The 17,584-nt window shown below is 37.3% G+C and overlaps 1 protein-coding gene across 1 annotated transcript in view; it reads right to left on the bottom strand.

The window, feature by feature from the left end:
* Positions 1-14,853: 14,853 nt before the first annotated feature.
* The window catches only part of LOC116320921 (glutamate receptor ionotropic, kainate 3), a 96,195-nt gene continuing 93,464 nt past the window's right edge, over positions 14,854-17,584 (bottom strand). Inside the window, exons 14-16 of the mRNA XM_031740656.2 lie at positions 16,372-16,597; positions 15,871-16,121; positions 14,854-15,179 (exon numbers count right to left, since the gene is read on the bottom strand). Of these exons, the coding sequence (XP_031596516.1) occupies positions 14,985-15,179; positions 15,871-16,121; positions 16,372-16,597 (672 nt within the window). The 3' untranslated portion in view covers positions 14,854-14,984. The remainder of the gene's footprint in view (positions 15,180-15,870; positions 16,122-16,371; positions 16,598-17,584) is intronic.

Here is a 17,584-nt window from a genome sequence, read left to right as displayed (position 1 = left end):
GGCAGAACAATCAGTGAAAAAGGACTTGAACTGTAGTTTGAGCCATGATTTTTCATCACCAAGGTTATGATAGTTAACTAAAACTAAAAACTGTGTGTGGAAAAAAAAAAAAACAGGTACATTTTTAGTTAATTACTTTAAAAATTAAAAAGTAAACTTTTGGAGAAAAAACACTGACATGTTTCAAGGTAGGAATCTGAAAATCAGTCATTCACCCAAATGTTACCTCCAGTATCAAAAACATGGATGCCACTATGGTCTTTTCAACCCAGACAAAATGAACAAGAAACCAACAAGTGCTTCCCTTGGTGAATAATAGCAAAGGATAGGGTAGGCTACATGTAGGTCTGCGCCTATCCCTCAGTAATGAACCTTTATATCTGGCACTGCTAATCCTTGTTTTAAACATCAGGATGTAATAAATGTCCCAGCTTTTTGATAGTGATAAATCTTTAAATTTAACATAATATCATTTAAAGAAGTGTTCCCTTGGCAGTTTTCCATTCAGATCTATAGCTGAAAACTATGAGGACAAAATTCTAATTGGCCCAAACACGTGACTTGTTTTTAAAGGCTCATTTTTCCAGTATAACCAGGGAGCAGGTGACAGCCCCTGAGGGATTTGCTTCCATTTGCTCATTCACTTTCATTGTTGTCACTTTATAAAATTCACTGCAGTTGCACCAATTAATGATTCATAGTAAAGTACTGCTGTATGTTCCATAGAATACCTCTCATTATTTTTGGAGCTGTTTGTTCAGTTACAGCAGAGTCACTGGTGGCGTGAGCGCAACAGATGAGGTCTCTCTTTCCGAGCAGCTGTTGCGGGTTATTGATGACCTCATTAGAATGCTGCCTGCGGCATGACGGCTGACTTTGAAAGACTTCCCATATGCAATGGCACAAACCGCCAACGAAGTCTGTGCCACTCGCTTCATGCCAAATAGCATTTCCTAACGGTCTTTTGCTTGCAGAAGTCAACGGTATGGAATTGGAATGTGGTGTGGGGGTCCCAAATCTTCTTTCAGATCTGGAGGCTTTTTATTGCTGAAATGCGACTTGAGTTCTAGGAGGAATACCGCTAAGCTGCTTTCAAGGTCCCTTTCTTGAGACATATTAATTCTCCTTCATTTAAGAAACCAACAATACTTAGCCCTACTTTTCATTAAATTAATATATAATTTAGAATTATATATTGCACATATCTCCAAAATACAGTCATAAAACAAATGCTTAGTTAACATAGTGTCATGAAAGAGGTAGTGTACTACCCGTTTATGTTTGGCTACAGGTGCTGACTCTTTATCTTTTATTTTTGAGACACAAGTTTGCATTAAAAAAGCCTCATTGAGCAATAATTGTCTGTAATTAAATATGACTTTACATTTGGCCTCACTCGTAAACACAGGCAACGAGGAGCCACAAAAATAAAGCACAATAGAGGGCATAAATTGTTATTTTCAGTGGCTATGTATTAACATTTTTGTAGCTTTATGTTGATATTAGAGTCGGTCTTGCAAAATGAAAGTCATCTGTCATAAAAACGGAAAGCTTGACATATATGTTGTTCATTCACTTTGTAGCAGCAGCGTGTAGCTTTGTTTACATCTGCATATTTAGTGTGTGACATAAGGTGGTGTTAGTTAACTGCCTGACACTGCCTGAGTCTTTTAGCGAAAATAGATCCACCAGACTTTGAATAGCCATGCATCAGAACAGAATTTTAAGTACTAATAAGAATAAATTAATAACAGTGAAGAAATTACTTTGGTTCTGATTTAAATGCCCACTCTGTTATTCAAGAAAGCACGTGTTGCATTTGATAGACCACTATACTGTAAACCAGTGCAGAAAAGACTTTATTACAATGTAGATGTGACCTTCTGTAAAATTATCATTAAATATTAGGATTTTGTAGTCTGAAAACATATGTCGACTAGGCATGCAGGAACTTGTCCAAGAAGCAGCTTCAACATGTTGGATTAAACCAGTGGTTCTCAGACTTTTTCTAGCATGTCCCACGTCAGAACCTCAGAACTGTCCAGGCAAAATCAGCAATAATAATAATATTCATTTAGCTTAATTTCACAGTTTGAGAACCACTGGGTTAGACAAAGCACCCAGCCTTCACTTCACTAGCAGTTTGGCTAAAGATGCCAAGAATGTGTGCCAAGTCCCCCCAACTGTCACTTTCCTGTTTAATATTAATGAGCTGTTTACAAACTGATATCTATGCCACTGATTGAATATCAAGTAATGTAGAACTATTGGACAAAAGTCTTATTACCTAAAGTAAGTTATTTTCTTTTTTTCTATATTGTTCTACTGGAAAACAGTAAAGTGTGGAGGTGCCATAGCAGCTCTTAGTCTGCACTTTGATTAAATTGACCTTCACAGACCATAAATGTCCCCCCAGCTAGTCAGACACCTTCTAGCTCTTTCCCAATGGACTGGCCATATAATGTATTTTATAGAAGAGAAAAAGTGAGAGAATAGAGACTGACTGACTTTCACCAGTAAGATTTTTTTTTAATAAATAGGCAAAGAGAGCTTTTGCAAAAATACACACTAGAATTTAGCTTAATTACTTAATTAATTACTTTATCTTAGCAGTTTTACAGCAAATGATTTCATACTAAAAGAAAATGAAATTATTGACATGCTACTAGCAAACTTTAAACTTATTAAAAATAAAAAGTTATTTTAATACTGACAAGAATATGTCAGGCACCGACTGTCACTCATGTCCATGTCAAACCATTATATTGATTTTGATATTGAGTTTGTACAGTCTTGACTGGTATACTGTAAGAAATTTTGTGGCAGCTTAAATAAAATATATATATTGCTGGTTTCTCAATGGGGATGCAGGGATTGAGTTTGTTAGAGAATAGCAAATCGTCTGCTGGTGAACTATACCCCCGTTTGGAACCGATGGGGTCTGGTCTAGATCCAGCTTCAAACAGTTTTGCTATAGGCTGCAGGCAACTCAGGAATGAAACACTGACAGTATCTCTTCAGTGTGGAGCAAAAAGGTTTGAAGTTACTGGCTAATGATGAAAAAAACAAACAGTATTAACTTTTTATTAAGTAAACCGAGCTAGGTTATATTACACATGTCTAAAAGTGTTACATTTTCAGTATTAGAGTTGGTCACAAAAACTTAGTTTAATGGATCTAAAAGTGAGTTATTCCTCAAAAACAGTTGAGTTGTTGACACGGGGAGTTGAATGTCATATTCTGGAAACATCTCCACCCTGTATTGATTTTACAAGATGACTAGTCTCTGTCAAACATGAGTTTCGCAGTATTTTCTAAAACAATGTTTCACTGGACATAAATTTAGGTAAATCACTGCTGTTATTTGTGTTATTTGTGAGCTACAATTTAATTCTAAAATGTTCTAAGGTCACAGTTAATGTTGTGGAGGAAGACATGTTGCAGTATGACCTGCAATTTCACTTGTAGGCACAACATTGTGTGTTTGTTTTTCTCTTTGCATTCAAGTACATCACTAATGAGTTAATGGTACAATCATGCAACACATGGAAATAGCCACAGGGACCATTTGAAAACATCAAGTGTGACAATATTGTATAATTTGAAGCCCGGAGTGGCCATATTTGGACAAGGGAGTAGACTTGATAAGTTTTTAGTTAGCACTAGCATTATTTAACAATGCCCTTAATTTAGTTTGATATTAATTAGGATAATAACTTTGTCTAATAAAAACAGACTGTTTTTGCATAACAGGCAAGTTATTGAAAAAATATTTTTATGCTCACAAATCGTGGAGTCTCTTGGGAAAGATCTGTTTCAACAGCTTCAAGGTTTATTCAAGGTAATACAGTTTTTGGTACTTAAGCAAAAGTGCTTATTTTGTGCACTTTATTCTGTTTTGTGCAATTCTGTGATAGATGAAGTAATTTTTAAGACTTAAAAACAGTTTAAAGAGCATCCTATATTTGTTAAAAGTGTAGATGATTGTAGGCACGAGTTGAATTTAAGTCTCATAGTGTTGAATTAACTGTACTGACTGCAGATGAGCTCAATGGGACTCTGTGTAGAAAACAAAGCGACTCAAAGTATAGTGACTTGCAATTCAGTCTTGATCACAGATTGACTTGCCTTTAGCAGACTATGTATTAACCAAAAGAGGAAGTAATCAGTCATTGCTAAAACCCTTTTATATGTGCCACCTGCAGGCAAGAAAAGCAATAGCTTCTGTAAATGTAGCTCTGAAGGCAGTGCACTTTACAGTTCTGCACAGGGATGAGGTTTGCCTTTAGGAGGTTTTCATCATTTACAGTGATGCAAAGCTGTCTCTGTTTCATCAAGAACAAACTGAATTTTTCTGTGTGTGGAGAAGAGGCTTTCAAAGGAGCCCAGTCTTTGATGACTGGAAAACATCCAGTATTTTCTAAAGTTACATTAGTGAAACATTCATGCAGCTAACGTTTCATCTCAAAGTCCTTTTCTGTTTGGGGATTTATTGTATGAGCTAATAGGTTGTAGTAGTGTGTGGCTGAAAAACAACATTTTCCGGACACACAATTTTGGTTTTTAAAAAGAAAAGTCACCCCAGATATATTCTCCTTAACAAGACCTGGTTGCTTTTGTTGACAGGTGAGCAAAACTGAAAACAACAAGTGTTATGAAGGCTGGTGGAGTCTTATGTTCCTGACACCATCCTAGGGTGGAAAAAAACCACTACATGTTTTATTTTTTCTTAAAGCAATATCAATATTTTTGCCATATCACTTTTAGTGCAATTATTTTGAAAGTGTATACCTTCTGCTAATTTGTGAAATGTTTTCGTGTGACAGAATAATGCAATTAATTTGATAATCATAATACAGATCTATATTTTTGTGATGAATTAATTTCTTATTACCCTGCGGCACTTACTTGGTATGTGAATATTTTATGCTGCATATTGTTTGCACAATCTAAACCACAATTCTCTTCATACAGATGTTTTATTGGCATAAAATGCACGTCCATCGCTGTTCTTACTACTATATTGTTCACAACACACACCTGCCCATCAGCATGTTGAAGCAGAAACGTGGATTATTTTTGGTAGAGCTCCACTGCTCAATCATAGTCTACCCCTATGGTTACTTTTTTACCATAACCTGTCAAGGTTAAGGTTCAGTGAACTGTGTCTTAATGAAATTCCCTTTGCACAACATTTTTGTCTATTCTTTCTGTGCTTGTGGCCCATCTGTCAGCACACCAGTTTCTGACACCTCTCATGAACAAGTTTGTTTTTTCTTGGCACTGCCGGCTGTGTGTGTTATATCAGCTACCCACTGTAATTGTTGGTAAGATCTAGGTTGTTGGTACAGTCAGTTATCCCTTATTCAGAAGCAACAGCATTTCATTATAGCATCAACTTTGTGTACATAAGCATCACAATATGTTTAGGCTTAAATGACTTCTCAAGGGACGTGACTGATTCATGTAAAATGAAAAGGTGGAGTGGCCACTATGTGCACAACACAGTACCTTCTTGACAAACACTACTTTAAATTAAATGTTCAAGAGTGTTATACACTGGAGAAAATTGCCTTTCATCCACATGTATATTTATATTCATGAAAAGCCTCTATTCCAGTCATTATCAGGGTCAAAGACAGAGAATAGAAAGAGCAATTCGCTAAGGCATTTCACGGGCAATGTCTCCATCACGCTATTTCACCTAAACTCAAATGGATAATTCAGCACGATGGTGTCAAGATAAAGCTCTCGTAGTGACGGTGGCAGTGATTTAGGTCTGGAATAAACAACGGTCTTGTCTCATTGTGACACTCTGCCATATGGTGTCTCCGAGTCCAAATACAACAAATGCAATGCAGAGATCGTTATGGAATGCAGAACATGCATGAGTATTCCCACTGTGGAATCACTTCATTAGAGCATTACGGTGTTCTGTAATTACACTCTCATCAGTTGTTCATCATCTTTAATGCTATGGGGACGGTCACGGCTATCGACCTATTAGTCTCCTAATTCTGCTCTGGCGCACTGTCCAAAACTAAACATGGAAATGTATCAACGTCAGTACAGTTTCAACGTGTGACTTGTAACATTCACGTGTTCGTGTGATTGTAAGGATTCTGATTTTTATCATGTGACGTGACAGCAAATTTGTTTTGCTCCTGGTATCGATGATATGAAGATACACTTCACCTTCATTAGGAGCTGGATGATACCTTATTGTGGCTTTCCTTTCTGGTTGCAGTAGTGACACAATCAGAATTAAATGATCTGCTGAAAGATGCTGATTAGATGAATAATGACTATAACAAACTATCACAGACCAAGCAGCCAGGAACACACAGGCACAAATGTAATCTTCAAAAAATGGGTTTTATTATACCCCAAAAAGGACAAAATGATTACAAAAATTCAAAATGACAAAAATAAACTTTTTTTAAGAACCAAGTGGGCCCATAAAAGAGGTTAACTTAAGTGACTTTTGAGTAGAGTTTTGTTAACAAAACATAACTCAACAAACACACCCGCCCAAATGAGAAACAGCTCCAGTTATATAGCAAATGAATAAACCATTATATACACCAAAGGTGAAAACTAGAGAGATAACAGCTAACCATCATTCAAGAAGAACCCCATTCCCCCCTACATGATCACAATAGATGGTCCAGTCCATTTTATTGGCTTCTGCATTTAAACCAGCTCCACCCTCAGCCTCCTCTTTCACCCAAACCAGGAAGGACTAAAGCGGAGGCCAGGTAACTCAAAAAGAACAGAAATATAATTAATATAACATATACCCATATAAAATAACAAACAATGCAAAACAGAATCTATGCCACCATTTGGACTATAGCTTAGTGCTGTCATGCATTAAAGGTAAACTCAAAATATTAAATTTGTTAACTTAACTTAGAGCATAATGTAAACATAAGACAAAAAGATCAAATGAATATAACCCAAGTATTTCAATTGTGTGGTTGCATGCAGCCATCACACAAACACACAGCAACATTGTAATAATGTCTGCTCCATGTTTTGCTAACTGGTTTTAGTGGGATTAAGGTTTAGTAGTCATTTGAGTAGCCAGTGAAGAGTGAAGCTCAGTCCATTGAAATAAAGTTGACTTAATAGTTGATTGCTATAGAATTTAGTGCTGTCAGCGTTACTCTCGTTAAAATGACATTAACGCCATAACTGCATTAATGTGGCAAATCTCCGTTAACGAGTTACCGCGGATCGCCCTGTGCATGGGGCTGCATGGCGTCAACGCGTTAGCGCGGTTAGCTCATTAACGCGTTGATGCCATCCAGCGTCATTTTAACGACATTAACGCTGACAGCACTAAAGGAATTATATAAAGGATGGGTGTAGCCAACAGATCAGAAAGGTCCCGCTAATGCAAAACTGCCTTTTAAGTGTAGTACCACTCATTAGGTAGATATTAGGACTTGGAGCTATGTTTCCCTAATGTGGTTTCAGGTGTTACTCACCCAAATATGGTCACATCAGGGTGGCAGTGGACATGATGTCAGACTTGAGCTTTCAAAAAAGTAATCCACAAACCACAGGGTGGCGATGCACAGTTCTGTTATACAGTCTGTGGATTTTGTGCCACTTTTGTTCGTATGAGTCGTGTGTGTGTGCGTTTTGTTATGTGAAGATAATTTGAATTCAAGTCAAGAAAGGCAGACTGTACAACTGACAAGAATAACAGAATGTACTTGAAGAAGTAAATTATTAAAGTAATTACAGAATGTAAATGCATTGAACAGATACTAATGGGAAAATGCTGACCATATATAGCATCAAATATAGAGCGTGCTTTCATAAAAATCTTAGGGAACATAGTTTCAGTTTTACTTTTCATGCCCTGTTTTTTGTCTTGTATTAAAAAGTAATATGTTTTCATGTTTTTTCATTCCTTTAGAACAATTTTTATTCAGCCTCATTCTTTACAGCTATATAACCTTTATTCCCTGGAGTGAATTCAGTTTTCAGGGATGATGACATTGCCTATAATAAGGTTCAGCGCACATTGGCCTTCCTATCAAGCCAATCCTCTGGTGCTGGTTCAGCTTCAGCTGAGATGGGTCTCTCACCCATGGGTCCACAGAGATGGGCATGGCACGGGTCGGTGCCGAAATGGGTTGAATGACTGCACATCGCCCTGGAGTGTCAAGCATAACGTCATCCAGTGACAGCCCTTTCAAGGTCATTACTGCCCTACTGGTCTGTAGCTCTGCTCCACTTTGGAGCACGCTCATATGCAGTGTGTGAACTGAAACATTTCTAGTATTGAGGTTTTCCACATTTTTCCTAAGAGTGGACTCGGAATACTGGCCAGCCCTCAGTCCTCATGAACATCAATGAGCCTTGGCTGCTCATGAATATGGCACAGATTCACCAGTTGTCATTCTTTGGACCATTTTTAGTACATTGGCTTCTAACCACTCCATACCGAGAACACTCCAAAAGACCTGCTGTTTTTGAGATGCTTGGACCCAGTCATTTTGTCATTACAATTTGGCCCTTTTAAAAGTTGCTCAGATCCTTACACTTGCAGTTTTCCCTGCTTCCAATACACTGACTTCAAGAACTGTTCTCCAACTGCCTAATATATCACATCCCTTGGCAGGTACCGTTGTATAAAGACATTCGCATTGACTGTCTTTGGTTTTACTGTTGTGGCAGACATTTGAGAATGATCTCTGTACAGCACATGGCATTGAAAAGGTTCTGCAAAGTACTAATGTCATTTATTAGCTTAGCTAGTCACAACATGGACACCAGTATGAAAAATTACTTTAGATCGGAGATGTCAGCACTCACACTGCCAGCCAGAACTGGCTTGCAAAAATCCTACTATTCGACAAAATGGACTGTTTTGTAGAGTGGAAAACTGTTGATGAGGATGATATCATTTTCACTGGATTGTGCACCAGGAACCATTGTCTCTTAAGTCATTATACTGTATATAAATGACACAAGAGTAGTTGTCCAGGATGTCATTTTCATCCTAGCACGTCCTACAACAAACAGATTACTGAACACATATTTTACATAAGATATCTCAGGTTAAAGCACATTTGACTTGTACATGATGCTTTCATTAAAGAATATCCTTCTACTTTTAAAACACTAAAGGGAAATAATATTTTTGAAGGTTTGTTTAATAGAGTGTTGCAATGGTTTTGTCAGCAAGGCCTACTTGAGATCAAATTGGACTCTATGAATTTGGCTCATGAACTAAAATGAGTTCGACAAACCCTCCTCTAGATAAATAATTTATGGCTCAACATTGGGCTGCAGGCCATTAACGTTAATTTGAACACAGAATATCCATCAGAACGAAAAAAATAGAAAAAAATGTAATTTTTCTTAAAAGCCTCTCCAACATAATTAAACAACACTGCATATAACAGCTTTTAAATAGATTTGTTTTTTATTAAATCCATTTAGTGATTGTGTAGTTTATTCAGAAAGTGTAATTTCTTAACATCTGTTGAAATACTTCCAGAGATAATCCAGAGTACTGCACTACCAGTCCAGTGCAGATTCCAAGCTGATCTCAAAAAGTATTTATCAGTCTCCCAAATTCTGTTTTATGCTTTCTAGGTTTTTCATATATGACTTGGGTTCTTTTATCTAGTGTAGTTTTACTCATTATTTGCTCTTTCTTCACTTCTGTTTCTCGAATCTTTGAGGCAAACCAACTGTTTTAGAATTATTTCTTTATTTTATTTTATTTTTTCATAGTCTTGTAATCTTTTTTTCTCCTCATTTTGCCCCACTACTCATGAGCCTTCCACTTCTGATGTCCTTTCACATCTCTCTTCATCAGTCTAGCTCCCTTTCTCCCTAAGTTTCCCTCTCTCTTTTACATACCCTTGATGCATTCCTGCTGGCCCCAGTCTGTCCAAAGGGATTAATTGATAGTGAGAGATAATAAATCTTCCCATTAGGCGCAAGGCCCCTGCCCATCGCTCATTATGCACCTGCTGCTCCTCAACGGCATGGCCTGGGGTTTCCCCTGCTTTTTTAACACACACATCTGCCATCCCAACGCCAGCAAGGTTAATCTCTTTCTCTCTATTGTAGCTGATTGGCTCTCTCTCAAGACACATACTTGTTCATGCATGAATGCCATTTAAAGCACACATGTCTATTTATTCTTTCTCTTCTTGTTTTTTTTCTGAGAGTTGAGACGCTTGGCTATGCGCACGCTGTTGTAAGCAAATGTAACAATCTTGAGAATTTGAAAAAAGACCAGCATACAAAATCTTTGACTAAATAGGAAATATAACAATCTGGAAGATGGATACAGAGAGTATGTCAAGTCTTCACATGTTTCAAAATGTCTCGGTTTCAGCACATAGACCTGTTTTGTTAAGAGTGTATCATGGATGTTGTCATTTTTCTATCTTTTGTTATGATATGATCAGTTTTGTTTTCCTGTTGCAAATTATACACTTTTTGGCCACTTTATTAGGTATGTCTGTTCAATTGCTTGTTACGACATATATCTAATTAGCCAGTCGCATGACAGCAGCTCAATCTATTTTTATACATGAAGACATGATCAACCTGGCCGGCTGAAGTTTGGAGAATGGGAAAGAAAGGTTATTTTAGGTTTCTTTGAAAGTGCCGTGGTTGTTGGTGCTAGGCTGTTTGGTCTCACTATTTTAGACACTGCTGATCTACAGGGATTTCCCTGCACAGCCATATCTAGAATTTACAGAGAATCTGGAAATGAAAAAAAAATAGAGAGAGGCATTTCTCTGGGTGAAATCCTTCATTAAGGTCAGTGGAGAATGGCGAGAGGCTTTGAGCTAATAGGAAGGCAACAGTTACAACCAAGGGTTAGTGTTAGGGTTGAAAACTGTTTAAATGCCACAGCCTACAGTACTGAGAAAAAGTCTTGAGCCACCTCTCATTATGCTTTGGTAAGAAAATTGGAAATATTTCAGCTAAGAAAATTTGTAATATAATAAAATATATTATATAAGGCAGAGTGTGTACAATTTTAATGAGCTTGAAAGATAATATTTGGTATGATCACTTTTATTCTTCAACAAAGACTGAACTCTTCTAGGCAAGCTTTTCTGCAATTTCTTTTAGTCTTCAGGAAGAGTTCTCAAAGGGAATGCCAAAGAGTTTGGATGCTGGCTACTTTTGCTCTGTTCTCTGTCAAGATGATCCCACACTGCTTTGTAATGTTGAGGCCTGGAGTCTGGGGAGTCTAATCTATGACCTATGATATATCTTTACTGCATAGGTAGTGTGTTTGGGAAATTAAGTTGTTGCCAATCTGATTCTTTCCAAATGACAATGTATGGTGTCTCAAAATCTGCATTCATACTTCATTCATTCATTCATACACCATATTTTTATAAGGATCCCCAACACCACTAGCAATCCTAACCCACAACAGGGCTTCCACCATGTTTGACAGATGGCTGTAGACACTTATACGTTTACGCCTTTCCTCGAAAAGAAGATTTAAAATTTGGATTCAATACTCCGTGAGACCTACTGCCACTGATTTTCAGTTCAGTGCTTGTTTAACTTGCGTACCTCAGCCTTTTCTACCTGTTCCCTTGCTTAGGAATGGATTCTTGACAGCCACCCGTACTCCGAGACCATTTCTGATGAGGCTGGCAAATGATTAGCTGAAAACCAGATGCATCCCTCAGGTCCTGTATCAGGTCCTGTATCAGGTCTCTGACGGATTTTTTTCATATTTCTTAGGGACATGCCTTTAAGATACTATTTATCAAGTAAGCATGTGATGCTATCATGTCAACATGTTGATACTGACAGCTCAAAGCTATTCAGTGATAACATGCTAAAGCCACATTTTTAGCATGATGGGGCATCACTAATCAGTCAGTAGATCAACAGATATAAATAGTTTGTATTTTTATTTAAAACCTCATATAACCCATACAGCAAACTGTACAATTGAATTATTCACAGTGTGTTAAAAAGAAAATAATTCAGTAGCTTTTATATAGTATTTTGTCGATTTTCCCCATGTTTTACTTGGCTGTGGGTTATTCTAATGTTCTTTTAACACATACAGTTACTAGGAAAACAAAATCTTTTTTTTTCTTTTTTTTTTACAAAACCTTACAAAAACTATATTCATAGAAATTCTGCATGTCCACAAAGAAAACCCTGGTTGGCACCAACATATTTATCATATTGTTTGAGAGGTTTTCTGCCAAATGATAGAAGCTTTGCAACTGAAAAGAAAGGTATACATAAGAAGGCATACCATCATGACTGCTAGAAAATCAAAATTCATATCACACACTGCTAATGGAACACACTTTTCTCCCACATTTCTTACAAGTTTGTGTAAAATGACATTATTCACATTAATTTATTTCTTAAAAAACATATATATTCAGTAATCAAACTGACTGAATCAGCCAAATCCGAAACCCTGTTGTAATTCCAACTAATCTGATGACATTTTGATTTATTTTCACATATTACAGACGTGAAAAGCAATCTTAAGTCTTTCAATAACCTGCATGAAAAGCTACAGTTCACATGAGGGTAACAGTAACATAGCAGAACCACAGCCGTACTTTAGACCAGGTTGTCATCAGGATTTCATGAAGAGTGAAGGTCCGGGTTTAGGGTTACATAATATAATCCTACTCTAAAACAACGTCCCCCAAATTCTTAGGAAAGCTCAGCATTTCCATTTCATTTTCACCTCATAGAAATATACTCGCCATCATATAAGAAGATTTACATACTGTATATTTTTTTCCATCCGGATGATATTAATCCAATATACCATATCATATAATGCATTTCTTTTAAATAAATTAAAAGAAGGTGTGGGGCTATGGATTTGGGGTGAAGTGAGGGAGTAGTTAAAATTGACCTCTCTAATGAAATAAATAGCATCTAGAACATATTTACCTGTTAACAGAATTCATTTATAACAGTATAAATTTAGCAAAATACATTTTCTCCTGCTGATTTTATCTACATATTCTACTTTGCAGGAGGGAATTGATAAAACAATAATACAGTCAATCTCTACCAAATCAATGCTTAGTATTACAGACTGGAGTTTCTTTGAATCATAGATAGTTACAAATTATTATTTTTTTTGTTGTTGTTGTTGATGTTGTTTCTGCGTATCAACAATTTAAACCTCACAGAGGTTTGCTGTTCATTCAGCTTTCAGGCGACAGCAGCTCACAGACTCCTCGAATCTTTCTTGGGCACGACACTCGCTTTAGATACAGTATAGTATACAGTACATGAGCACACAAAACTGTGATCTGTCACCACGTTGTCTTTCAGCATGTTCACACACGACACGTATGAATTCACTCAGTCCACATCAGGTAATTGAAAAGAAGAATACGAACGATCTGGTCGCAGATGACCTTCAGAATCTTGCTTTGCCCATTTAAACCCAAACTTACGCCCAGTATATATAAAACGCAAACCAATCATTTGTCCAAAAAGCCTGCAGATCACACAGATGAATGAAGTGTTCAAAATGCCAGAAGCAGTTGGGACATTCAGTGGTCCTGTGGCCACATTTAGACAAAGACCAAACGCATATTTTAGTGAATATGTCATGCTTAAATGCTTGAAAAAATCCACAAAAAACCCCCAAACAAAACAAACTCTCAATTTCTCATTTGTAATTTAAACAGAAATGCCTGAACTAATGCCCTTCAGCCCAATCAAGAGTTAGAGATTTTAGAAAAACTGCAGACTGCCACAACTAGTTAAAACTGCTTCAGATTAACCTTCAATATTTTCAGTATTATTATTAAAATTGTTTGATATTTTTGACTTTTGAACAGGAAACCGATCAATAAGTTTTCCTGTGTTATTTGTGCAATGATTGTTTTACATTATATTTTGATAAACTTTTTTGATCTAAGTTGATCTGCACAACCATAAAATATATAATGTATTTATGATACCTATTACCCTTCATGGCTTGAACAAATATTACAACAACATCTCTATTCAAAATTTAAAACATTCCAATTTGCTTTTCATTGGACTTTTCATTGGATGCAAGATTTGTGCTCCTAAGTGAACCGTTCTGCCTCATATACTAATGTAAATGCTTCTACTGAATCATCATATCTTTGGCAATCATCATTTTAAGTTAATAAAATTTAGTCATGTACAAAATTATTAGACACAAAAGGTATTATTAGGACCATTATAGCAAGGTGGAATCTCAACAATCCACTTTGCATCTGACTATGATTGCTTGTGTCTAACAATATAATTAATTACAAATTACAACTAACTTAATCGCTCAACTTTTAACTAGCTTTCCACCAATAACAATACTGCACATACTAAATTAGTGTTCCTATACCTTTTGACTCAATGACAACCATTAAAGCCTAGACAACAAGTTTGAGGTAACATTATTTTTTGCTGTCTGAGGCCATTTAGGAGTGTGTAAATCAACTTGGGTAAAGGTAGAAACTCAATTTTCGCATGTGGCAAAACTGAACTTCAATAAGAGCTCCTTCCATTCTTGTATTGTATATCTCTCATTTATTGCCATTGTCCACAGAGCCATTCTTCTCACTGTGTTCTGCTAAGTTTTTTCAGTCTGATTCAGGATTCCTTGAACATTGTGTTTTTTTTCTTGTGTTTCTATGTTGCGCACGTAAACATCAGACTTGAAACTGATTGGGTATATACTGTTTCCTTTCTCAGGAATGGGCTTTTTTCTTTTCTTAGAACCTCACTGAATCCTGCTTTTACCTCTTTCAGTTTGGATTACAATGGTGAATGTTGTCATACCTGTGTGGCTGATGCTGCCATTTTAAGTTGCCCATGTTTTGTTAGTGTTCCCATGTCACTGTGGTTAATGCTGTATCTGGTGATCCCATCTATACCATTGTCTCTAGTCACTGGCAGTGCCCCTGAAACATTGCTCAGCAGGCTCTTGCCCTGTGGGGAACACATTGTCACGGGAACACAGGAGTCATCCCAGTGCTGCAGCTCATGTTGTCCTTTCCTGGGAGTCGTCGGTCGTTGTAGGCGTGCATGTTGATCACTGCATCCGTCTTCACCATGACTGGAGGCTGAGGCTTGTGTTTCACCCGTCTCTCGCAGGTGAACGACAGTCTGATCTCGTCCACCATGGCACTGCACAAAGACCTCTGGGCAAAAAGGGAGGATGCGGAGAGGGCAGCGAGAAGGAGAAGAGGGGAAAGGGACGGGGGGTAAATGCCTTAGCTTTAAATTGTTCTGACAGCAGAGAGTGTCGGCAGTCTAAGGAGCACAAAATGGATAAAAACATTTTTGTTGGGTTAATTCTGGTATGTTCGCATTCTGTGCATGTGCATGGCTGTCAGCAATATCAAACTGCAACACTACCCCGCGTAGAGTTCACACAATTCATTGTTTCTGTGTCAAAAAAGTTTGGTGTGAGAACATGCGACTATTTTCTTAACATGACTCAAATGAATGATTTACAACAGCAAAGGGGCTCATGATATTCTGACATCGCCAGTGACTAATAATGGATTACGTCTCTATGCTCCAATTTGCAATTATGCTTGTTAAAATAAGTAAATGTTGTGGTGTTACGGCCAAGTCCTCCTGGGGATTAGCCAAAGGCATGCAAATCCTTTTATAACACGTTTGAACAAAAAAGCCACGAATAGAGCACAGCTTTGGTTTAGCGGCTATATGGAACGCAGCAAAATGACAAAATGGCACATGCACCAACTTCTTAGTAAAAAGCAAGGTGAATCAAATACTAGTACAGTGTAATTAAATTAATTTCTAAATAATTTTCCATGCATACTTAAAAAATATATTCTTCTGTTAATTTATGAGGACATATACCTGCTCACGTTCCGCAGTCTTCCGTAGTTTGTAGATGAATTCAGCAATTGCCACAAAAACAGATAGCACTAGGCCAGATGCCAGCACAATGAATATACCACCCAGGTTCTGGATACCCATGGGGCCTGTTTCGCGATGCCGTTCATCCAGGCAGCTGCTCCCACTCCACCACTTCTCCTTTAGCATGTGTAGGCGCCCATCCTCCAAGATGCTTAAGATTGCTATGGAGATTTTGTCTCTGTACGGAGAGCCTGGAAGCAACATAAGGCCTATTTTACTTTGGAAGAAACACCAGCTGGACTCTGTGATAATAAGGTTCATAAACATGCTGTGACACACTCTCACTAGTAGCTTAAAAAAAAAAAGTTTTATGTTGCTGCCACATCTGAATAGTAATACCTCAACCACCTCCTTCAAAAAGTAACACATAACTTTTGAAGACTTTTCAATTTTTATAACTTCTAGTCTCAAATATACTCGCTAGCCATTTAAAAGTCTTACCGAGGGGAGTGCCGATGCCGTAGCCTTTGCTGTCGATAAGTCCTCCCACCTGTGTCAGGTTACAGTTCCTTCTAGTGATGTAATCAATAGTGGTGGACTCCGTAATGAGGGCATAGTCTGACTTCAGCACCCTCTGAATACCATCTTCAATAGACTTCACCAGTGATGTTCTTGGCCGGCTGCTCATAAAGGCCCACATCTTCTCAAAAGTAGAAACTCTAGATTTCTGTAAAGGATGAAAAGATGCAGTTTTTAAAAAGTGACTCATTTTAACAGTTCCCTAGCTGCAGGCGAGAGAAAGTAGCTAAAAAAAGTACAATGCTTCTGCCACTAAAAAAAAAAAATTCAATTTTAAATAAATAAATTTCAGGTGTTAGATGCCCCAAGGTGTTAAATCTGGAAATACTGCTAACCATGAAATCTCTCTAGTCCCTCTGGAAGAAAAACTTAGGGGGATTTTTTCTCCTTCATTTTTTTTTAAAATTGAATAGAAAATGTCAGAGATGACACTTGTTCATTTACAACACTTAACAATACAGTTTCTTAGCTAGTGACCAAATAGATTTAAATGATTACCCATATCTTCTTTGTCACAAGATTAAAGGACAGTAAATTAAAGCTCTGTACATATCTGTCCTCGTAAGTGCTACTGAAGCAGCAATAATAGACAGCCCTGCCATTAGTGTTACATCGGGCTATGTGGTATTTCATGCAATTTTCTAGGAGGTCACATTTATGCCATGTCTAATCCTAGATAATTACTATTTAAAGAGTATAAGCCATTTCAAATTGTGAAAGATGCCACTATAAGAAGCCCTCTATTATTGTTAACTGCAGTATAAGCACAATGTTGGCTGCTTAAAACTGAGATATGATAGTCTGATATTAAAACTTTAAAGTACCGATTAAGATGTATGGCAAATGCTGCCAAGTTGGCATCTTACCATATGGTAGCTTAGTACGGCTTATTTGTGTTACAGCAGTGTGTAAATCATGAATGACTCATAATAAAGAACGTCTCCCCATCTTTTCCCAGTGAACAATGGGAGCTACATCAGGCATTTTTTCAGCCTATCATTAGTAGGTGGTAATACTCATAGACAGGCTCCTCAGTGCACTTGTTTTCATGCAATGGGCAGCTCATAAGATAAGTTCTGACCTATAGTGGCTGACTATGTTTCTATAGAAATGAAACATGTGCTACTACACGATT

The sequence above is a fragment of the Oreochromis aureus genome, linkage group 11, assembly GCF_013358895.1.
Source record: "Oreochromis aureus strain Israel breed Guangdong linkage group 11, ZZ_aureus, whole genome shotgun sequence".
NCBI classification, from domain to species: domain Eukaryota; kingdom Metazoa; phylum Chordata; class Actinopteri; order Cichliformes; family Cichlidae; genus Oreochromis; species Oreochromis aureus.
This window is presented reverse-complemented; position numbering and strand designations above follow the sequence as displayed.